The sequence below is a fragment of the Bubalus kerabau genome, chromosome 1, assembly GCF_029407905.1.
Source record: "Bubalus kerabau isolate K-KA32 ecotype Philippines breed swamp buffalo chromosome 1, PCC_UOA_SB_1v2, whole genome shotgun sequence".
NCBI lineage: Eukaryota > Metazoa > Chordata > Mammalia > Artiodactyla > Bovidae > Bubalus > Bubalus kerabau.
The window spans coordinates 152,369,639-152,393,536 of record NC_073624.1 but is presented as its reverse complement, the minus strand read 5'-3'; the positions used below and the strand labels follow the sequence as shown (position 1 = coordinate 152,393,536).

Here is a 23,898-nt window from a genome sequence, read left to right as displayed (position 1 = left end):
CATGGTAAATAAAATTCAAGCAATACAAAAGGGTGTACTGCTCTGATTTCCCAAAAGTAATCACTATCAAATTTCTGTGTCTTAAAAAGAAATTCATATATATGTGTGTGTGTGTGTGTGTGTGTGTGTGTGTATGTCACAGATTTCTCTATGTCTTCCTCTAAAGCTCTATTTTTTTTTTTTTTGAGAAACTATAGACAGAAGAAATTTAAAGAGACATCAGTGAACAATTGTATGGATATGAAGCAAAGTAGATAATAATGCATTGTAATTCAGTTTTTAAAATATTATAGGAACTGATAATTCTCTGTCATTCCCAAGTTAGTTGTTCTGTGGCATATGGAATCTTCCCGGATCAGGGATCAAACCCAGATCTCCCTATTGGCAGACTGACTCTTAACAACTGAGCCACCAGGGAAGCAAGAGTGTTTTAAAACAAACCTCCAATATTATACCATTTGATTTTTAAATACTTTAGGATGTAAACTTAAGAGATAATGCAACACTACTATTACCACACCTACAAATAGGTAGCCATACTTATTAAATAAATGGTAGAATTTTCAATAAACAGGCACAAATATGGTAGTTTATTTCTTTACTAGGGTAATAAGGAGGGGCCAGTGCCTTTCATATGCTGATTCTGATACTTATGTATGCAGTGGTGGGTCATACTTACCCACTAGGCCTCTAAAGCTCTTTTAATAAGCATCTACCATCTTGTCAGTTTGTTTTTTTTTTAATTAGAAAAAGAAGGACATTTTTCCTCTCTGTGTCTGCCAGATTAATATTCCTAAAGTAGAGCTCAAACCATTTTACTTCCCTACTCTAAAACATTTCATTTTTTTTGTTTATAAAATTAAACTCATTCTCACTGGATTCTGCCAACATTTAAAGCTCTTCACAAAATGATATAACTGTGCTTTTCTAGTCCTTTTTGTTGTTGTTTTTGTCAGTCTTCAAATCTCTACCTTAAATGCCACCTTCATAGTTTTGCTTATGCTGTTCCCACTCCCCAGAGCATCTCTCCTTTTCTGGATATATTGTATCTCTACCCATTAAAAGTGAAAATAATCTGGGACAATATATATAGTATGCTACAATTCCGTGCAACAGGAGAAGAAAAACATTTATATTCCTACTGACTACTTTACACATAAGCAAACTCTAGAAGGATAAACAGGAAGTAACAATGGTGGAGGGGTTGGGCATATAGATACAAAAATAACAAGGAGACTTTTTCATTGTATAACTATTTATGTATTTTTTAAAAGTTTTAATCATGTGACTGTATTACATACTCAGAAATTTAAATTTTTAAAAAGTGATGCAGATGAGGCAAAACAAAAGTATCTTTCAGGGCCCAATAGTACTTCCTCCATAAAGGTTTTCCTAATCTTGGCTGTATGTGATTTTTTTCTTTTTTCCAAGACTTGGTATATTTTTCACATTTTTTTCTACTGCTATTTATTTATGTACTTATTTTTTTCTCCTATCACTCTCAAATTCCTCCTTACAATTTTAGAGACTCCCTTCAGTACTTAATGGTATCTTAAAACATTTTGCTTAATCATAGAAATCTACATAATTATAGAAATCTATGGTATATACTCATATATTTATTTACTAAGATTAGGGCAAAAATGTATTAGAACAGATCTGTTTTGATTATTAGCAAATATGTACTTCTTTTAATTCAAAGTTGAAATTTCTTTTGCGTTAGGATTGAAGACAATGACGGTGAATTCTTGTTAATAGAAGCTGCTGACTTTCTCCCTAAATGGTTGGATCCTGATAATAGTGCCAACAGGGTAAGTATATCCAAGTTTAGAAAATTTATAAAGGTGAAACCATGTTGCATCATTTTCATATGTATCTGGATTTTGTCAATGCCAAGTATGGAAACTATATCACTTTGTAGGTGTTTTTCCACCAAGGGGAGTTGTGCATTATTCCTGCACCAAAGAAATCTGGAACAGTATCCTGGTTACCTACCACACCCCCAACAATTTCACAAGCACTGAGTATAATCTCAACACACCCAGAAAAAATTCTGGCTTCAGAATCTGTACGAGCTGCTGTGAATAGACGCATCAGAGGGTAAGAAAACTGACACTTTCACTGCTAGTCAAGGAGCCTTTTGACTTCGTGTTGCTCAAGCCTTTGATGAATCTAAGCATTTCTTGCACATAGATTAGTGCTGATTGTCAGTGTTCATCCTTTGTGAAATTGACCAATAAATTAAGCTTCCTGTGTTTTAAAATCAAGAAACAGATGTATCTTTTAGTCGCCATTTGAAGGCTATAGGCCCAATGTTTTTGCATTTATTTACCTTAGAGAGTGTGGCCAAGTAGTATGTAGATCCATAGATAAAAATTTTTGGACCTTTAGAGATGAAAATCTGAGTGAGCACAATCTGTTCAGGATTTTTCTCTGATTCTGGGTGTATATATGGGATTCTCTGACTTAGTTGGAGCACGTTAGGTTCTATTCAGAAGAGAACACCTTAGTCTAATAATGTATTAGTTCAGCCATTCAAATTTGAGTACTTATTAAATGTTTAGTATTATTCAGATCTTAACAATATTAAATAATAATCTCTTTTAGCTTTGCTTCAGTACACTTTGTACCATTTTTTAGGAGAATAAATTCTGATTTTCTTTTCAAAATATAGTAGTAACGTTTTTGTTGTTTTTATTGGATCACCTTAATCCCTTTTCTTTATTTTCCATTTCTTTCACTTTTTCTTTCTCTCTTTTCCTACCCGTAGTCTTTAGTATATAGAGTTTCTTTTTTAAACAATTATTTTTTTGGCCACTCAGCATGGAAATCTTAGGTCCCCAACTAGGGAATGAACCTGGGTTTTTGCTGGCAGTGAAAGCACCAAATCCTGACCAGTGGACCACCAGGGAATTCCCAAGGGTGACAAGAGAGTTGTCACTCTTTTCATCTCACTCCAGATGAACCAAGACAAGATAAAATGTTAAGAGGAAAGTAAATGGTATAAGAATCCTAGATATTTACATCAGTTCAGTTCAGTTGCTCAGTTGTGTCTGACTCTTTGCAACCCTGTTGCCTGCAGCACAACATGCTTCTCTGTCCATCACCAACTCCCGGAGCTTGCTCAAACTCATGTCCATTGCGTCAGTGATGCCATCCAACAATCTCACCTCTGTCGTCCCCTTCTCCTGCCTTCAGTCTTTCTCAGCATCAGTGTCTTTTCTAATGAGTCAGTTCTTCACATCACGTGGCAAAGTATATTGGAGGTTCAGCTTCAGCATCAGTCCTTTCAGTGAATATTCAGTACTGATTTCCTTTAGGATGGACTGGTTTGATCTTGCAGTCTATGGGACTCTCAAGAGTCTTCAGCAACACCACACTTCAAAAGCATCAATTCTTTGGTGCTCAGCTTTCTTTATGGTCCAACTCTCACATCCATACATGACTACTCATAGCTTTGACTAGACGGACCTTTGTTGGCAAAGTAATGTCTCTGCTTTTTAATATGCTGTCTAGGTTGGTCATAGCTTTTCTTCCAAGGAGTAAACGTCTTTTAATTTCATGGCTGTAGTCACCATCTTCAGTGATTTTGGAGCCCAAGAAAATAAACTCTGTCATATCATAAAATAAAAGTGATTATGTTACCTGTCACAGGTACCCAGAAAAAATTAAAGCCTCCCTTCATCAAGCACACTGCTTCCTCCCAGCTGGCATTGCAGCGGTGCTGAAGCAGCGCCCCAGATTGGTGGCTGCAGGAGTCCAGGCATTTTACCTCCGGGACCCCATTGACCTGCGGGCCTGTCGTATTTTCAAGACATTCTTGCCTGAAACACGAATAATGACATCGGTAAGATAGCTCTCTTGGTCATTTAGTTTCTCTCACTGAAAGGAATGTTGAACATTATTTTAATTGTTCACTAGGAAAAAATTGGGAATATTCTGTTTCCTCATAGCAAGTTAATATAGACTTTTTGTTGTTATTGTTCAGTCGCTAAGTCATGTCCAACTTTGCAGTCTCATGGACTGCAGCACACCAGGCTTCCCTGTCCTTCACTATCTCTCTGAGTTTGCTCAAACTCATGTCCATTGAGTTGGTGATGCCATCCGACCATCTCATCCTTTGTTGCCCCCTTCTCCTTCTGTCCGCAGTCTTTCCCATCATCCAGGTCTTTTCCAGTGAGCTGGCTCTTCACATCAGGTGGCCAAAGTATTGGAGCTTCAGCTTCAGCAGCAGTCCTTCCAATGAATATTCAGGGTTGATTTCATTTAGGATTGACTGGTTTCATATTTTTGATTTTTTTCTTTTCTCCTATCCAGAAGAGGAAGACTATAAGAGACCTGACTTCCTATTTTATATCTCAATGTTTCCTAGCTATTTCTGACCACATTTTCCCTGTTTGAGCAATTATATCTTTCTTAGCATAAAACATTTCATTTCCTCCAGAGAATTAAGAATTATTCTTTACCATCTACCTGCCAAAATTGCTGTGTAATGTAACTAATGATTTGAATTACCTTAGTGACAACTAAATATAGACAGTGAAGGTAAATTTTATGGTGTGTGAATTACATCTCTGTAAAGCTGTTACTAAAAAGTGTAGACAGTAAATAGGTTGAGTCTTCTTTGCATTTATCTGAATATGAAGCTCATAAATGAAGTTATTGTTGTTAACTGTGAAATGATAGTCAGGCATTTTAATTTCAGGAAGAGACTCACATATTTTGTGTCCCGATGTCCAGGTGACTTTCACTAAATGTCTGTACGCACAGTTGGTGCAACAAAGGTTTGTGCCGGACCGGCGGAGCGGATACAAGCTGCCTCCTCCATGTCATCCCCAGTACCGAGCCCACGAATTGGGCATGAAGTTGGTAAAGTTGAACCAGAAAATTTAATTTTCTTCCTTAATGTCAAAGGGCTCTTCACAGAGTAATGACACAACTTAGAAATCTAGAAATACACTCTGTTAATGTGAGAATGTAGTAAGATGTGGTATTTGAAATAAGGCAAAGTGGATTATTCTGTAAGGGATGATAGAACTGTGTGTCCAGCTGAAAAAGTTATCACATCTATGCCAAAATAAATTCCAGTTGGACCAAATATTTAAGTGAAAAAAACAAAACCATAAAATTTGGAAGAAAGCGTAGGAAAATTTATGAAAATATGAGTAAGAAAGTCCTTCCTAAGCATGACTTGAAACTGGAAACAATAAAGGATTGATAAATTTGATTATATAAAAATTAAACATTTCTATATGGGGAAAAAACCCATAAATATAGTCAAAATACAGTTAACCTGGAGAAAGTAAAATATCTTTGCAGTTTAAATGACAAAGAGTTAAAATAAAACTAGTAAATGACAAAAGTTGCTTTATCTAGTCTATAGCATTGCTACAATTCAAGGTGAAAAAAATAGTAGCAATCAATCAAAAATGATCAGAAACCATTGATAGTCCAGAGAAAAGGAAATACAAATGATTTTTATGAAAAATGTTGACACTTGCTCGTAATAAAAGAATTGCAATTTAAAACTACAAAGTAATGTTTTTCACCATTTGATTGACAAGTATCCAAAAGTTTGATAACAAATACGAGGTTTGTAAAAATACGTAAAGAGGTACCCTCAAACATTACTGATAGGAATATGAGTTGATTCAGTCTCTTAGAACAGTTTATCACTTTCCATAATATTTAAAATGCACAAACCCTGCTGTTCAGCATTTTCACTTCCTGAAATTTATCCTCCATATATTTTACTTTTGCACAAAAACATATGAAGATACTCGTGAAAGCATTGTTTATAGTAGCAAAAGACTGGAAAATACTTAAATGTCTACTAGTAGAAAAATAGTTGGATAAATTATGGTCTGTCCATGAAGTTGGATGGATAAATTTATATGTTTGTATGAAATCATCTCCAGGGAATATCACTAAGAGAAAAGCAAGGTTCGGAGCAGTATGTACGTTGCCATTTAGTGATGAAGGGGATGAAGTAGGAGGATATATGTATGCACACGCACACATATCTGCTTGAGGGCAAAGATTACTTCTGAAAGGATATGCAAGGAATTGGTGGCAGTTTTCTCCAGAGTAATCAGGGAAGCTCCCTATTAGAATTATTTTGCCTTGTGCATTTATTATATTTTTTAATCAAAGGACTCTTATAATGAAGTGATTCCCTCCCTTTACTATTCCTAAGACCATGCTTAATTCATTTATAATTGTGTTAGACAAGAAACCTTTTGCAACCTTTTTTAAGCAGGCAAGAAGCAAGTTTAAATTTCTAGTTTTTTAATCAGTGAGAAGAGAAATCTCTTTCAGGAAAATAAGAATTTTTTGTTTTCTGTTATTTGCTTCCCCTTTATAATTTTTAGTAATCTGCAGAGATTAAGAAACTTGGAATTAAAGTCGTATTTTTTTCATAAAATTTAAAGAGTAGTATAAATGTTCACATACCCATATGTCCAGTCACCTAGTTCTTGAGTGTGGTTAAATGGAAAGAAAGTAACCTAATAATAAAAATTCTGTCTTTTCCATGTAGGCTCATGGATTTGAGATCTTATGCTCCAAATGTAGCCCACATTTTTCTGACTCCAAAAAATCCCTTGTGACTACGTCACCACTCTGGGCTGGCTTCCTTGAAAGTCTGAAAAAGAATGATTACTTTAAGGTAGGACTTACTATGCACTCTTTAAACTGTATAGTCTAGGCAAAATCAAGCCAGTGATCTAAAGTGTTAGGTCCATATTTAATGTGTGACATAAATGTAAGAACTAGAGTTAAAGGGGACCATTCTAGTTTGGTGGTAATAAGGGAGTGTCTACAAACTGTTTCTAATATTTTAGAAAAATTAATAACATCTATGATGCTGCTGCTGCTAAGTCGCTTCAGTCATTTCCGACTCTGTGACCCCATAGACGGCAGCCCACCAGGCTCCCCCGTCCCTAGGATTCTCCAGGCAAGAACACTGGAGTGGGGTTGCCATTTCCTTCTCCAATGCATGAAAGTGAAAAGTGAAAGTGAAGTCGCTCAGTCGTGCCCGACTCTTAGCGACCCCATGGACTGCAGCCGACCAGGCTCCTCCGTCCATGGGATTTTCCAGGCAAGAGTACCGGAGTGGGGTGCCATTGCCTTCTCCAAATAACATCTATACAAAGTGGTAAAAGTTATTATTTATATCAGATGAATAACTTGTGCAAATCTATGAAGGAAACATGAAGACGCCAAATAGAAAAATTAGCAAAGACATAGATTAAAAAATTATATGACCTAAATGGGAAGGAAATCCCAGAGAAAGGGGATGTATGGAGATGTATGGCTGATTCACTTTGCTGTACAATGACGTACACAACAGTATAAAGCAACTATGCTCCAAAAAAAAAAAATTACGAAAAGGGAACTAGTAAATTTCCCTTAAAATAATCACTCTCACACATAGTAAAGATATGTATATTAACACAAGAGTAAAAAGCATATGAAAGATATTCAGTGCTGTTGAGAATATAGTGAAAATAGTACACCTATACATGGCTGATAACATTGTAATAGTTGCAACCTTAACTGGAAAGTAATTTGACATTGTATTCCAAGAATTATACAGAAGTTCAAACTTGGAACCTTCACTTTATTTTATTATTATTTTTAATTGGAAGATAATTGCGTTGCAATGTTGTGTTTCTGCTGTACAAAGCCCGAATCAGATATAAGTATATGTATGTCCCCTCCTCCTAAACTTCCCTCCTCCGCACAACCCCACCCCATGTAGGTTATTGCGGAGCACAGAGCTGAGCTGCCGGTGCTGAACAGTAGCTTCCCAGTAGCTGTCTGCTTCACACATAGCAGTGTACACGTGTCAGCGCTGCTGTCTCAGTTTCTCCTGTCCTCTCCTTCCCCTCCACGTTCACAAGTCATCCTCTACGTCTATGCCTCTGTTCCTGCCTTGCAAACAGGGAAGCTTTATGTTAAATAATCTACACTTTAAGGAAACATCCAAGAAGTAGAAAAGTCCTTAAGAATATGATAATTTTAAAGATTGTGTAGTGGTAGGGAAAACTGCTTATATTAGAGTATATTGTTAAAGAAGTATTACGCATAAATGCCATCATAAACATACCTGTGAAAGGTAGAAATGATAGTTAAGGTTAGGATTATGCTAGTTTTTGAGCTCTATTTGTACTTTGCTTTATAAATTAGTTGCTGGTTAATCAATTGTTTCTTTATAACAAGTTATTAATAAATAATAGAAAATGATAGAAAACCTCCCAAATTGGAAAGAGGCCCTTAAATGGTGAAAAGGATGAGGTCCCATCATGTTTAGCCTAGTCCCTTTTTTGGAGAAACTGCATCCATGAGAAAACAAGGACGAGGAGTCAGGCCTCATGATTTTTGTACAATATATTACAGTACTGTATGCTGCCTCCCTGGAAGTTGCTGGTGAGCGGGTTATTTTAATGATGCCATCTATACCAGGTTCTGATGGGCATTATTATTTTTTTAGGGACTGATGGAAGGTTCTGTTCAGTACCAGGAAAGGCTAGAAATGGCCAAGAACTACTTCCAGCTCTCTGTAAATCGGCCAGAAAGGTGAGTTTATCTCTACCCAAACAGGGCAGCAGAGTGATAACTTGCCAGAAGTTAAGGAGTTACTTACTCCTGAGATGGCTCCACATGTTGGAGTTTCTATATTTAAACTGTTAATGGCAGGACTCATGACTACTGAAGAAGCTGGTGTCAAGAGAGGAGGTGTTGTTACGGGAGTTTTCTGGCACTTGTAGCCATTACCACCACCACCACCACCACCTTCATCATCATCATATAATGGTTAATGTATGTTGAGTACTTACAAAGCTTAGGCCACTAACTCATTTAAACCCCTCTTAAAGCCCTGTGAAATAGATATAATTGTTATTTTCCCTATCCACAGCTGAGAAACTGAATCTAAGAGAGGTTATGTAATCTGCTAAAGGTTACACAGCTCAAAATGACAGGCCTAGGGATTTGAACTCACGGATTCTGTTAATGAGCCACATGCTTAATTCCTGTGGGAATGCTGGGCTGTGTTCAGCTTTTTTAGGTGGATCTGAAACACAGGATGAAGCAGGCATTTGGCTTCCAAATCATAGCTCATTCTAACCTGCCGTATGTTTTCTGGGGGAAGAAAGAAATGAGCACAGGGTTTAAAGAAAATGGTGGTAGTTTAGTCTCTTAAGTCGTGTCCAACTCTTGCGACCCATGGACTGTAGCCTGCCAGGCTCCTATGTTCATGGGATTGCCAGGCAGGAATACTGGAGTGGGTTGCCATTTCCTTCTCCCGGGGATCTTGCTGACCAAGGACTCGAACCCACATCTCCTGCACTGCAGGCAGATTCTTTTACCAACTTTTATGAGGGAAGCCACATGGAAGAAAATGGCTGCCCTTTAAAATTCGATAAAATTGAGTTTCAGTTCTGGTAATACTGGAGTAACATATCAGACTAACCCCCTGCTAATTGCAGTGATAACACTGGACAGAATATTAAAAAAAAAAAAAAAACAGTTATTTGAAGACACTGGAGAAAAAAGCAAGCAAAAATCAGAGGGAATAGGATGCTTGAAAGAAGAAAGTCCCTTTTGTTTGACTTGTCCGTTGAGGGCACGTCTAGTCAGTATGGCCCAAGGATAATGGAGCTTCTGCAGAAGGGTTTATTGGGCTGAGGAATCAAAGGTCAGAATTTGAGCACTGGAAACAATTCAGTTTATGTCTGCAAAACTGAATTTGAGATACTTAAAGCTAAGAGTTGGACACGACTGAGCGACTTCACTTTCACTTTTCACTTTCATGCATTGGAGAAGGAAATGGCAACCCACTCCAGTGTTCTTGCCTGGAGAATCCCAGGGACGGGAGAGCCTGGTGGGCTGCCATCTATGGGGTTGCACAGAGTCGGACACTACTGAAGGGACGTAGCAGAAAGCTATTAAATAATGTGAAAGAAATAACTTTGTAAATGTTGTGGCTCAGAAGGTCCCCAGTTGTGTGTAGATGTGTGTTTTGTTTTGCTGTTGGGCTTTTTTTCTCAAACCGAACTCGTTTTGAACCCCACTTGTTTTGCCAACATCTCAAACATCACATATGTGTGTAATAAAATGTTTCTTAAAGATTGTATGAAGCAAAATTGATGGCGAGAGAACTCTAACCTCAGTATCTGTGAGATAGTAATGACTTTACAGCAGTCTTTATTCTTTTGTGTTCTTGCCTGGAGAATTCTGGACAGAGGAGCCCTGATGGGCTGCAGTCCATGTGATTGCAGGATTGGATACAACTGAACGGCTAACACTTTTCTTTCCACTCTTTTGTAAGTGTCTAGGGACGGGGGGAGCCTGGTAGGCTGCCGTCTATGGGGTCTCACAGAGTCGGACACGACTGAAGCGACTTAGCAGCAGCAGCAGCAGGGGTGCCTTTGTCCCATTCTCATCAATTTTACGGCAGTAATTTGTGGAAAAGAGGATGCCTTCTTAGGGTATGTTTTAAGGAAACTCGGGAAAGAAAGTAAAGGCGGTGGCTCTCATAGTTAGGGGAATCTCCCCCAGATGAATCTTGTCACCTCTAGGAGACCACTCCCCTGTTGAACAGCATTACGTTATAATTTTAGGTTGAAGAGAAGTTAAGAAATTAGAGAGACTCATGTAGGAGACTTAGGGCTATCTTATTCTCCCATGAAATAAGATAGATTGAGGGTTTGGTAGTTCTTTTTAAATAACAATGTCTTTTATTATTATACAAGTAACACTCATTCAGATGGCAAATAGAGAAAAATGTAAGAGGGAAAAATTTATATCATGAGTAAGCTACTATTATTCCAATGTATATCATGAATTAGCCACTATTATTATTCTTCTGATTTACTGCCTTCCAGGTTTATTATTCCCCATAGCCAATTGATTTGTTTAAAAAATTTTACATTATCAAGAAATTATGTATCTTGTTCATAATTTTTACTCATTGTAATCTTACATTTTCCCGTGACCTTAAAATGTTTTGATAAAGTGTATTTTTAAATAGCTGCACAGCGTTTTAGCAAATGGACCCTAATTTACTTATTACAAACAGCTTCAATATCCAACATTTTCATGAGTGTTGTAGGAGAAACTCTCGTTCACCAACCAGAATGACTTCTCTGCAGTTCAAAACCAAGCTCACATCTCGCTTGAGACCTGCTCTTGGCTCCTAAAGCTTCTGTTTGTTTGCTTTGTTTTTATTAGCTGAATTAATATCTTCGGCTGTTTCCTGCTGTCTTTTAATTGTACCACCATCCTTCTTATCACCCAGATCTCCTGGCTCTCCTTGGATCCAGTCCTTAGATACTGTTCACTATTGTCTTGTGTCTTACATTCTTTTACCTTACTGCCTGGCTAGATACTCTAATTATTTAGTTATTGAACTATCAGTTCAGTTCAGTCGACTACTCAGTCGTGTCCGACTCTTTGTGACCCCACGAGCTGCAGCACGCCAAGCCTCCCTGTCCAACACCAATGCCCGGAACCCACCCGAACTCATGTCCATTGAGTTGGTGATGCCATCCAACCATCTCATCCTCTGTTGTCCCCTTCTCTTCTTGCCCTCAATCTTTCCCACCATCAGGGTCTTTTCAAATGAGTCAGCTCTTCACATCAGGTGGCCAAAGCATTGGAGTTTCAGCTTCAACATCAGTGCTTCCAGTGAACACCCAGGACTGATCTCCTTTAGGATGGACTAGTTGGATCTCCTTGCAGTCCAAGGGACTCTCAAGAGTCTTCTCCAGCACCACAGTTCAAAAGCATCAATTCTTCAGCACTCAGCTTTCTTTATAGTCCAACTCTCACATCTATACATGACTACTGGAAAAACCATACCCTTGACTAGATAGACCTTTGTCAGCAAAGTAATGTTTCTGCTTTTTATATATTTATTTTATTTTATTTTATTTTTTGTTTCTGCTTTTTAATATGCTGTCTAGGTTGGTCATAACTTTCCTTCCAAGGAGTAAGTGTCTTTTAATTTCATGGCTACAGTCTCCATCTGCAGTGATTTTGGAGCCCCAAAAAATGAAGTCTCTCACCGTTTCCACTGTTTCCCCATCTATTTGACATAAAGTGATGTGACCAGTTGCCATGATCTTAGTTTTCTGAATGTTGAGCTTTAAGCCAACTTTTTCACTCTCCTCTTTCACTTTCATCAAGAGACTCTTTAGTTCTTCACTTTCTACCATAAGTGAACCATATTGAACTATGCTGCTGCCGCTGCTGCTAAGTCACTTCAGTCGTGTCTGACTCTGTGCGACCCCATAGATGGCAGCCCACCAGGCTCCCCCATCCCTGGGAGTGGGTTGCCATTTCCTTCTCCAATGCATGAAAGCGAAAAGTGAAAGTGAAGTCTCCCGGTCGTGTCTGACTCTTTGCGACCCCATGGACTGCAGCCCACCAGGCTCCCCCATCCATGGGATTGAACTATAGCTACACCTAAACTTATTTCTCAGCCTCTAGTGACTCTTCTTTTCCAATTCAACCATCAGAGCCAGGAGAATCTGCTTGAAATATATCTGTAATCATGTTATTTCCCTCTCTTAAAAATTATTAAAGATTGTAATAGTGAATAATTACAAACAATGGAAGTGTCCACCAATAATAGATAAATGAATTTCAGTGTATGTATATGTTGGCTTATTATCCATTAGTTAACCAGAGATTATATAAATATCCATAAATCTAAGTCATAATTTCTCAACCTTGACACTATTGACACTTTGGACCAGATGGTTCTTTGCTGTGGGGAATTGTCCTGTGCATTGTAAGATGAAGCAACGGCTCTGACCTCTACTCAGTAAATTCCCCTAGGACTGACTCCCCACTCCCCACCAATTGTGACAGCCAAAAATACTACCAAATGTTGCCAAATTGTCACCGGTTGAGAATCACTGGTCTAAATGAATAGATTTTAAAAATACAATGTTGAATGAAAAATACAAGTAACATGTAGGTGCTATGAATATAAATTGTAAAAATACACAAAATACTAAATATTATAGATACATATATCTTCATTTAGTCAGTAAGTATTTATCATCTCCTGTGTGCCAGGCCCTATTCTAGGCACTGGGAATACAACAAGTGAACCCGAATTCTCCCTGCCCCGTGGAGCTGCATACTAGTGTAGGAGAAAGACAATAAACCATTATATGATGATAGATGGTAAGTAGTACTTTGAAGAAAAGGCAGTGTTTGGGGAGAGAGATGTAAGGGCTGCTCTTCTAGAAAGGTTGACCAGGGAGACCTTTCCGAGGAGGTTTTCTTTCAAATGAGATCTAAGAATGTCAGGGATTGAGGCAGACAGGTGATACTGAGGGAATGGTATCAAGGGAATAACATGTCTGGTAAAGAAAACAGTGTTCTCTTACTCACTCAGAAGAGAACTCTCAGTGTTCTCTTACTCACTTCAGGGGCCCGGAAAGGTTCTTGTGAGAGCTGTCACTTTTGGGCAGCAGAGAAACAGACGAACTGATAGTGTTGATCATCAAAGGGAATACTAACTTTTATCTATCATATATTTTTTAAAGTACGTGCTTAAAGAATTCACCTGCCATTGCAGGAGATACAGATTAGATCTCTGGGTTGGGAAGATCCCCTGGAGGAGGAGAAAGTGGCAACCCATTCCAATATTCTTGCCTGGAAAATTCTATGAACAGAGGAGCCTGGCAAGCTGCAGTCCATGGGGTCACAAAGAGTTGGACACGACTGAACAGCACCAGCACATATATTACTAGTTTGGTTTTTATGTTAAATTTATCAATGTAATCATATATTTAGACTAGAGGTAGATATTAGCAGTATTTTAATTCTGGGTGGTAAGGCTATATTACCTTTTTGACTTATCTATATTATTTTAATCTCATAAAGCAAAAATTAAAAATAACAAGGAAGCCATCAGTGATCACTCACTCCTTACTTCACTGAGTCTAAACTTAGCCTTTTCAGCCTCGTTGTACTCGTCAGTCCATCTGTTCAGCCTCAGATTTCACCCTTAAGCCAAACTGAACCCGTTTGCTCTCTCTGAACATGTTCCTCACTCCCCACCTCTATACAAATGCTCATTTTTCCCCTTACCTAGTTTCTCCATCCTGTCTTACCCATCAAAATCCTCTAGATTCTTTAAGGGCTAACTCAGCTTCCTCCATTAGCTCTTTTTTTATTTTAACTTCTCTGTCTCCACCCAGTGAATGTAATTACCTTTTCCTATGATTCTTTGAACCATTTGGTATTTCTGTGTGACTTTATATGTTTTTAACTTATCATAATTATTTGTGTATATTTCTTTTCTCTGCAATATTTGCATATTACAGAGTAGGGATAATTCCCTGTTACCCGCATGATTCAGCAAGGTATGCAAATGTTTATTAAATTTATGCAAGTCCATTATATAACTTGGTTTGTTTCATTATAAATAGTTCAGACAGAGTTCCATAAACTTATATAACAAATCACATCACCATCATAAAATAGCTCACTTGTCATATAAATCATCTGTGTATATTTCCCTATCAGTTTATAATAAGAGGAGCACAAAATAATATCAGAAGACTTGATTTCAAGCCTTTGCTCTGTCCAACTCAATGACCTTGCAAAAGTTGTAGAAACTCACTGGGCTCTGAGTTTCTCCTTTGTAATACAGGATTATTACCTCCTTGTAATAGTAATTGTAATAGTAAATAAGAAAATGTATTTGAAGTGCTAGCCTAGCGTTTAATACATGATAGATTAATTTTTGTGCATACTTTCTTCTGGGTTTTCATTTCCTCATAATATGATATATATAAATTGAAAGAGTTACACTAAATCAGCAGCTTCATGATGGTGTTCCATGGAGCCTGCTGCAGAGCAAAGGGGAAGGCAAGATGAGCAGGTCTCTGAGCCTCCAGCCTCCATTTCAGTCAAAGCAATCTTTCAGGGTTCTTTTTAGTTTGACTTAGGTATAATTGACAAAACTGTAAGACACTTAGGTGATTTGATATACCTATACATTATGAAAAAGAGTCCCACCACCTAGTTAATTAGCAGATTCTTCACCTCACATATTTATATTTTGTGTGTATGTGAGAACATTTAATATTTACTCTCTTAGCAGATTTCATTTACACAATAGTGTTATCAACTATAGTAACCATGTTTCACATTAGATCCTATGACTGTATTTACAGCTGAAAGTTTGAATCCTTTTTCCAGGATTTTTGTGCTTATTTCCGTCACCCCTTAGTCACTGGCAACCATTTTTATTCTCCATTTCCATGAGGTTGACTTTCTTTTTTTTTTTAGATTCCACATATAAGTGATATCATGCAGTATTTAACTTTCTCTATCTAGCTTATTCCATTCAGCATAATGCCTTCAAAGTGCATCCATGTTGTTGCAAATGACAAGGTTTCTTTCTCTCTCATGGCTAAATAATATTCCATTACAGTCCAGTGTGTGTATATATATATTCCAGTGTATATCCAGTGTGTGTATATATATATCTGTCTATCTATCTATCTCCAGTGTGTGTGTGCTAAATTGCTTCAATCGTGTCCAGCTCTGTGTGATCCCATGGACTGCAGCCTGCCAGGCTCCTCTGTCCATGGGATTCTCCAGGCAAGAATACTGGAGTGGGTTGTTGTGCCTTCCTCCAGGGGATCTTCCTGACCCAGGGATTGAACCTGCATCTCTTACATCTCCTGCATTGACAGACAAGCTCTTTACCACTAGTGCCACCTGGGAAGCCCATGTATACCTCTGTCTCTGTGAATTTATCTGTCTATCCATTCATCCATCTACACCACATCTTTATCCAATTATCTGTTTGTAGACACTTAGGTTGTTTCCAGTCTTAGCTACTGTGAATAACACTGCAGTGAACATGGGGATGCCGACATCTCTTTGAGATTTTGTTTTCATTTCCTTTGGATAAATACCCAGAAGTGGGATTGCTAAGTCATATGGTAGCTCTATTTTTAATTTCTGAGAAACCTCCCAACTGTATTCCATAGTGGTGGTACCAATTTGCATTCCCACCAACAGTACACAAGGGTTCCCTTTTCTCTGCATTCTTGCCAATGCTTGATCTCTCTTTTCTTTTTAATGATGAATATTCTGACAGGTGTGAGGTGATATCTCACTGTGATTTTTATTTGCATTTCCCTGATGATTAGTTGATGTTGAGCACCTTTTCTTGGCATTTGTGTATCTTCTTTGGAAAAATGTCTATTCATTTTCTCTGCCCATTTTTGAATCAGATAACTTGGGGTTTTTTAGCTATTAATGAGTTCTTTTATATATTTTGAATATTAACCCCATATCATATATGTGGTTAGTGAATATTTTCTCCTGTTCTTTAGGTTGTCTTTTCATTTTGTTGATGGTTTCTTTTTTTGCAAAGCAGTTTCTCTTTTCTTTACTTTTTGGACTTTTTGTTGGTTTGGCTGTGCTGTGAGGCTGTGGGAGCCTCATTCTCTAATCAGGAATTGAACCAGGGGTCATGGCAGTGAAAGCACCAAGCCCTAACCACTGGACCGCCAGGGAACTCCTCAAAGCAGTTTTTCTTTGAGCTCTTTTTGTATTTTGAGTTCCTGGTGAAATTTTGAGAGGAAGGATTCAGTATCTTGAACAAATGTTTCAAAACAAATTAGACTAGATAATCCTTTCCAACTTTAAAATACTCTGTTTTTGTGGTTATTATTCTAAGTTCTCATTAAATACCCATGTCTTTGATTTTTTTTATAGCTCTCATGCTATGAGCCCAGGTGAAGAAATCTTAACGTTATTGCAGACAATACCATTTGATATAGAACAGCTTAAGAAAGAAGAAGCTTATCTTCCCCCAGAAGATGGTAAGTGATGGGCCAGGATAGAGCATGGAGTTTGAAAGAATTAAACATCCCACCAAGTCTCAGAGGGCACTTTACTGAGAGTATACCTGCGTCATCTGAGTATAGTATGGCAGTGTCACACTTCTTTTTCAGATGAACGGTGGTTAGATCTCTCACCAGATCAGCTGGACCAGCTGCTGCAGGAAGCTGCTGGCAAAAAAGAGCCAGAGCCCATTTCCAAGGGGCAGGAGGAGAACTATGACTTAACTCAAGTCTCAAAGAGCATGAAAGCTTTCATATCCAAAGTCTCAACCCACAAAGGAGCAGAGCTGCCTCGGTAATTTCTGTTAAAGTGTAATTATCTAAATAGTTAGAGGCTCTATGTTGGCATCATCCAATCATTGCCAGTTCTGTGTTTTTTTTTACTTTAATTTTTTTTTTTTTTAGTAAATGATTTTCAATGCTTTGTTTTCCTCTTTTGGTACCTAGTACTATGATAACTTACTTATCTGGAGTCAAATTTCTGATAACCTGATTATGATCCGTGAAGTAAGCCAGAGAGATCACTCAGATCTAAAGGCCACTGCCCCAGAGCTGTGCAGGGCAACCATATATTTTACTTTCTAGGTTTTTACTCAGAATATTATGGACTTTTAACATCTAGCTCTCATCAGGATCAGACATCTGATCTTGTACCCTCAAGTAGATTGGAAGCTTCACACTCTAAAGAGGAGGATAAGCGCTGCCGGGTACCTTGTATAGGTTATCTTCTGCTTATGGCACTGGAATACCTGGAGTTCCGCCTTCCGGAGATAAAGTCTTTGCTTTCATTTTTTGGAGGTTAGTTCACCAGTAGTCAGGAAACTTATGGAAAGTCTCCTTTTTGGATTCTTAGCATTCCCTTTGAAGATATTGCCAGAAACTTAATTTTTCTGTGTATGCCAAGTCTGTACTTGAACTATGGGGTCATGGAAAGTGTCCAGAGGAGCTGAACAGTTCTCTTAAAAGCTACCCTGTTGAGAAGATAGTTCTATTTCTGCATTCAGATTCTACATATAAAATAAAGATTCACACATTTAATAAAACCTTGACACAAGAAGAAAAAATCAGATGAATAGATGCACTTCAATTTCTGTCCTCTGAAGGGAAAGTGAATTTAAAGAAGCCACAACATATATTCTCTATTTTGGAGGGTTATGGTTTGGACCCAAACCACATCCCTGAGAATCCACATAATATTTATTTTGGTAGATGGATTGCAGATGAACACAGAGAGCTTATTGAGTCATACAGTGTCAAAAAGAGACACTTTATTTGAAATACAAGCATGGATGCTGGTTTATCATTCATCATGGCCAACCATGGAAAAGTGAAAAAAAAGCGATACTGTATTTGATCCATCTGTTGGACCAGGTGGCCTTTTGATAGCTTCTGCTCATTTTGGTGCATACGTATATGGGACAGACGTAGACTACAATACTGTTCATGGCTTGGGAAAGGCTAGTAGGAAAAACTGGAAATGGAGAGGACTGGAAGAAAACATCTTCATCAGTTTGGTTTAGGGCAAATCTTCATCAGTATGGTTTAGAGAAGTATTACCTTGATGTCCTGGTTTCAGATGCATCTAAACCTTCCTGGAAGAAGGGCACTTATTTTGATGCAATCATCACTGATCCTCCATATGGTATTAGAGAATCTACAAGAACAGGTTCACAGAAGGAAGTACCAAAGGGAATAGAAAATGTCCAGAAAGCCACGTTCCTGTTTCTTTGAGTTATCTGTGTGGTATGTTTTTTGACCTGTTAAAGTTCTCAGCAGAGACCCTCGTATTAGGTGGAAGACTCATCTATTGGTTAGCAGTATACACACCAGAATACACCAAGCAGGTGGTACCCTGGCACCTCTGCTTGAAACTCATCAGCAACTGCGAGCAGAAGCTTTCCAGTCATACATCAAGGTGCTTGATAACAATGGAAAAGGTGAAGGAATTTGAGAACCAGGACCAGTATTCACATTTGCTGAGTGATCACTTTCTGCTGTACCAAGGTCATAATTCCTTCCATGAGAAATATTTCAGTGGGGTAACAAAAAGAATTACCAAGGAAGAGAAATCTAGCAGGAATGAAAAATTAAGATTTTTGACAATGGAGAAAGAATAAGGATTTGATAGAAAAGACATCTGTATGTGAATTTTCATGTATAATAAAGAAAATGTACTGTTTTAAATAACTTTATATAATAGAATAAATGCTACAAAAAAGAGGAGGATGAAAATGTTTATCAGAGGAAGAAATAATAACAGAGAACAAGAGGTGTTACATTTGGCAAGTAATAGGGGGAAAAAGGTAGATGGAATTGTTCCTTGCCCAGCCAAATACATCTTTATTAGTGTTGATGCTCATTAGCCTCATAAGATTAAAATTTATGTTCAGTATTCTCTCTTTTAGACAGCAGGGATAGGGAAGGTTTGATCTTTTTTATGTTTAAAGGTTTGGTTCGTAAAAAGATAGACTTTATTTAAATGAATTTGGATAAATAGCTTCTTTTGCTAATGCTAGATATCTTATGGGAGGTGGTAGGTTGGCAGATCCCTAAATCAGCATAAGTTAAAAATGTGCATAATCAAAGTGCAATTTTTACTTGTATTTCTTCTATCTTTCCCATTTCTATTGCCCTACAAGATCAGTAAGCCTAATGGTTTTTAAAATTTAAACTACAATTTTCCTTGCTCTGCCTCCTTTGAAAGTATATCTCTGGTAGTGTGCCTAAGAATGGCACCAATTTAGACAAAGTTTCAAAGAGTTTTGTTTGGGATAAATTGTCTTTTTCCTTTAATCTTACAGAGAACCTTCTGAGGCTCCAATCACTTTTGATGCAGATTCTTTTCTTAATTATTTTGATAAGATTTTAGGTGAGTTACAGTGATGTTTATTTTGATTTTGCAACTGTAAGTTGTATAAAGATTGCTAGAGCTTTGGAGCATTGGATCTCATTTGTATTTTGTGTGTGTGCATGTGATTCTGAGTTGCTTTCAACTATTAATTATTGCCCTACCAACTAATTTTGCAGAAGATGCCTTGCTTAGTGCCTGGCATAGTAGTTGCTCATTAAATTTTTGTTGAGTGAATGAATGCTGTGTGTTTAGATAGGGTTTTACATGGGCTCCAATATTACACTGTTCTTTTTTTTCTCTCTTTTAAACATCCTGCACTTATGTACTGGGCTTCCCTGGTGGCTCAGACAGTGAAGAATCTGCCTGCAATGCAGGAGACTGGGTTTGATCCCTGGGTTGGGAAGGTTCCCTGGAGGAGGGCATAGCCACCCACTCCAGTATTCTTGCCTGGAGAATCCCCACAGACAGAGGAGCCTGGCCGGCTACAGTCGATGGGGTTGAAAACAGTTGGACACAACTGAGCGACTAAGCACAACAGCACTTATATACTACTAAAATAAAAAAAACAAATAGCCCAATTAAGAAAAAATCAACAAAGGATATAAACAGGCAGTGTCTTGAAGAATAATCAATAAATATTTGAAAATAGTTAACTCTAGTAAACAAGTAAGTATACAATAAAAGTAAGAATTATTTTTTTGGCCCATCATATTAGGAAAAATTTTAAAGGTTGGTAATAATCAGTTTCCTCAAGTGTGGGAGAAAGGAGCACCATCCAGCTGTGGAGGTGGAGGTGTAAGTTGTCTTTTCTCAAGGCAGTTTGGTACTCCAGAATGTTCATAACCTTTGACTTTGCTATTTCACTTCCAGGAATTTACCTCATGAAAAAGCTGTGTGTGCTAAGGTGGTGATTGCAACATTGTAGTAGCAACAACTGGGTTATAGTACAGTTTTACTCCCCACCAAAAAAATCATAGTACATTCATTTCATGAAGTATAATAGAGCCTTAGTGAAGAATGAGGTCCATTTATGTGTTTTGACAGCAAAGGACCTCCAAGATATATAAATAAATAGAAAAACAAACCATAGTTCAATATATCTATGTAAAAAATATTTTGTATACACATACAGACACACACAGAATTACATAAATGAAGGTCTGGGTACCCACTGAACTGTTAAAAGATGTTTAACTCTGGAAAGAGAATGAAATGTGAGACAATAACCTATATAACTTGAATGTTTACATCAGAATGTATTCATGTATTATGTAGTTTTAAAATTTCTTAAGTAAAAATTTTTAATCAATTGAATTCACCTAAAAAAAAAGAAAAAAAAGGAATCTTTCGGCTCAGCCTGTGTACTTTTCTGCAGATGTCTGCCAGCAGTGGCATTTTCTGGAGGGGATTTTTCTGAAGTACTTTGACTATGTATATTCACCTTTTTTTTTCCCAGAGAATATTCTAATTCTTTTGAGATGTATAGTCATGCCAAAAAAATGTACCAAGTGACTGTTTCTGTGTTGGGGTCTGTGTAGGTTCAAAGTCCCATGAGTCAGACTCTGATGATCTGGGTGAGGAAGACTCTGAATGTTTAGACAGCAATGATGATGTGGATCTTGAAACACAGGAGGCTGGAGAAGAAGCGTCTGTAAAAGGGACTCTGGATGATCTCAAGTCATACATGGCCCAGATGGACCAGGAACTAGCACATACAAGCATTGCCAGAAGTTTCACCACGCAGAAGCAAATGGTTTGTGTTCAACCTCTTTCCCTTTTGAGTCTAGTACAAAGGACAGCTAAAACTATTTTATCTTCATTTTTCTTTTGCATTTGTGGTAATTTTTTGTGATTTGAATTTGATCTTTTGATTTGAATAAGGTTAATTTTTTCCTAACTCTGGTTGGATGAAAGATTATTTTCTTAAACATAAGCTTAATTATACTCCTTATTCCGTGTTACATGTGGGTAGGAAAGAAATCTAGCTTCTTTCACTTAGAGAAAACTTCAGATTCTGTTTTATTTGTTTATTTTTAACTGTTCATTTTTTTTCTGTTTATTTCTTTTAAAACTCTTAGGCAAACTATAAATGTATCTCCTTACCTCTGGTTATCTCCCTTGGGCTATTTCAAAATCGGGACGGAATCCATTTAATTTGTAGAAACTTTTCCTAGGAAGAAGTATGCTATAATCTTTGGAACCAGATTTTAATGTGTTTGTTAAATTACATAGTTTATTATTAGACTTCATTTTCTTCCTGTCAAGAATGGAATTTCCTTTCTAATATGTAACTCAACTTTACATTGTTGCTTTTTATTGTAACTACCATCCAACCTAGTTGTATTGTCCCATGACTTTCTTTTCCTTCCATAAACAAGGAACCTCTATCCCAGACTACCAATGACAGTCCAGAGGAAGAAGATTCTGGCACAGGAGGATCTGTTATGACGCCAGTGGATGTAGACCTGAACCTGATTTCAAACATATTAGAGTCCTATAGTTCCCAGGCTGGACTGGCAGGACCTGCTTCCAACCTTTTACAAAGCATGGGTGTGCAGCTGCCTGACAACGCAGATCACAGACCCACAAGTAAGCCAGCAAAGGATTAGCCAGCCAACCTAGCCTCTCTTTTGTCTTCTTGAATAAATATTGAGTCTGACTGTGCTCATTTCTAGTTTTGATTTCACATCTAGTAAAAATGTTTTCTTCAAGTTCATAGGTTAACTTCTCTATGAGCCCCAAAGGTTGCCCTCTTTGCACAAGTCTTTTGTGATCTCAACTCTGGGGTGCATACACGGTTTTGAAATCAGCAGAAGAAAGAGAATCAAGCCCTTGAGATAAGACTTACACACTTTATGTTTGGAACATTAAGTTTATCTTTATTCAGGATTAAACATTGGGTAGAGGAAGGAAGGTAGACTGGCAAACATAAGGAATGAATGAGCTGCTTTTTATTCCAGTTACCGGGAACGACCTTGAGTCAGTCTCCCTCTGGTGTCAAATAATTGAATGTTCTACCTGTTTTTGCTATTCTTCTTCAAGGACCCATCAGGTTCTTTTTATTCTTTGCACCTTCATGATTCAGTGCCACAAAAATATTCTCCAGTCAGGTAAGCCCTGTACCAAAGTTTGTTTTATTTATCTGCCATTTTTTAGGACCCCAGCCCACCCTTCTCTCTTTTGCCTCTGCTCTCAGTTATCCTTGGAATTCTAAGAAGCAAAGCACTCTTTCCAGTCACTGCTGGGAAACGAAGTTCAATGTTGCAGCTCCTCCTATTAACTACTCTGATTTTTTCTTTTCCAAAACAACACGTTAATCCAAAAGTAAACAGTTACTTCGTGGTAGGTTGAGAAACTCATAACCAGGAATTCTGTACACTCCTCTTTCTATCAGTTATTTTCAGATTGGGGATATGTACACATGTGGTCACAAACACACCCACATAGAGATAGAAAACATTGGGAGGCGGTACTACTCATGGACCCTGAACTGTTTTCTTCTAGCTGCAAGATATGAAGAAATCTCAGGACCTCTCTTTCTAGAGTGTTTTTTCCCTTCTGTGTGCCGGGTTCAGCCCAGGTCAGGGCAAGCTGCCAATCTTAACAGGACAATCGAGTCCCATCACATATTATCCCTCAGCATTTCCCAATGACAGCAGTTTGATTTTCCCAAAGCAGTGATGGTGTGTGGGCAGTGGTGAGAGTATTGATCCCAGCCTTTAGGATCAAAAGGAAATTCAGTGCTTCATCCTCTCTAGTTCTAGAGTCTGTTTTACTTAGTCCTGTGGGACTTGGGTGTGTGAATCATCTTAGGGTCTCTGGCACTTGTGTCTTTAATCACTAGTTAATTGCCTAAAAGTACCTGAACATACAGCTCTTCCCTCAGCTGTTCTTCTCAAACAGACTTCTAACAGCATTTCTTCCCAACACTGCTTTAGTCATTACACAGACTTCACACTAATAGTTCCCTCCCTCCCACCGTCAATTCTCGCTTTCTACAGTTTCCTCACTTCATAAGATAGAAAAATACATCTGAACAGAGGCCAGAAATGTATTTCATTTCCTCCAGATCAGTGCTTTTCTCCTGTGATAAGGTACAGAATGGCATATATGAATGACGAGAAATCCTAAATTTAGTTTATCCCGTAAAACTCAAGA

At 37.8% G+C, this 23,898-nt stretch overlaps 1 protein-coding gene and 1 pseudogene across 2 annotated transcripts in view; both read left to right on the top strand.

The window, feature by feature from the left end:
* ECD (ecdysoneless cell cycle regulator) overlaps positions 1–22,404 on the top strand; it is a 28,744-nt gene extending 6,340 nt beyond the window's left edge. For both annotated transcript variants that reach the window (XM_055535617.1, XM_055535609.1), the window contains exons 4-14: positions 1,724–1,811; positions 1,922–2,100; positions 3,655–3,847; positions 4,741–4,869; positions 6,539–6,667; positions 8,495–8,580; positions 16,762–16,868; positions 17,001–17,184; positions 19,691–19,758; positions 21,279–21,493; positions 22,119–22,404. In XM_055535617.1, coding sequence (XP_055391592.1) covers positions 1,724–1,811; positions 1,922–2,100; positions 3,655–3,847; positions 4,741–4,869; positions 6,539–6,667; positions 8,495–8,580; positions 16,762–16,868; positions 17,001–17,184; positions 19,691–19,758; positions 21,279–21,493; positions 22,119–22,349 — 1,609 coding nt within the window. In that variant the 3' untranslated portion in view covers positions 22,350–22,404. The remainder of the gene's footprint in view (positions 1–1,723; positions 1,812–1,921; positions 2,101–3,654; positions 3,848–4,740; positions 4,870–6,538; positions 6,668–8,494; positions 8,581–16,761; positions 16,869–17,000; positions 17,185–19,690; positions 19,759–21,278; positions 21,494–22,118) is intronic.
* On the top strand, positions 17,206–19,684 carry LOC129620094 (tRNA (guanine(10)-N2)-methyltransferase homolog; annotated as a pseudogene).
* Positions 22,405–23,898: the final 1,494 nt, after the last annotated feature.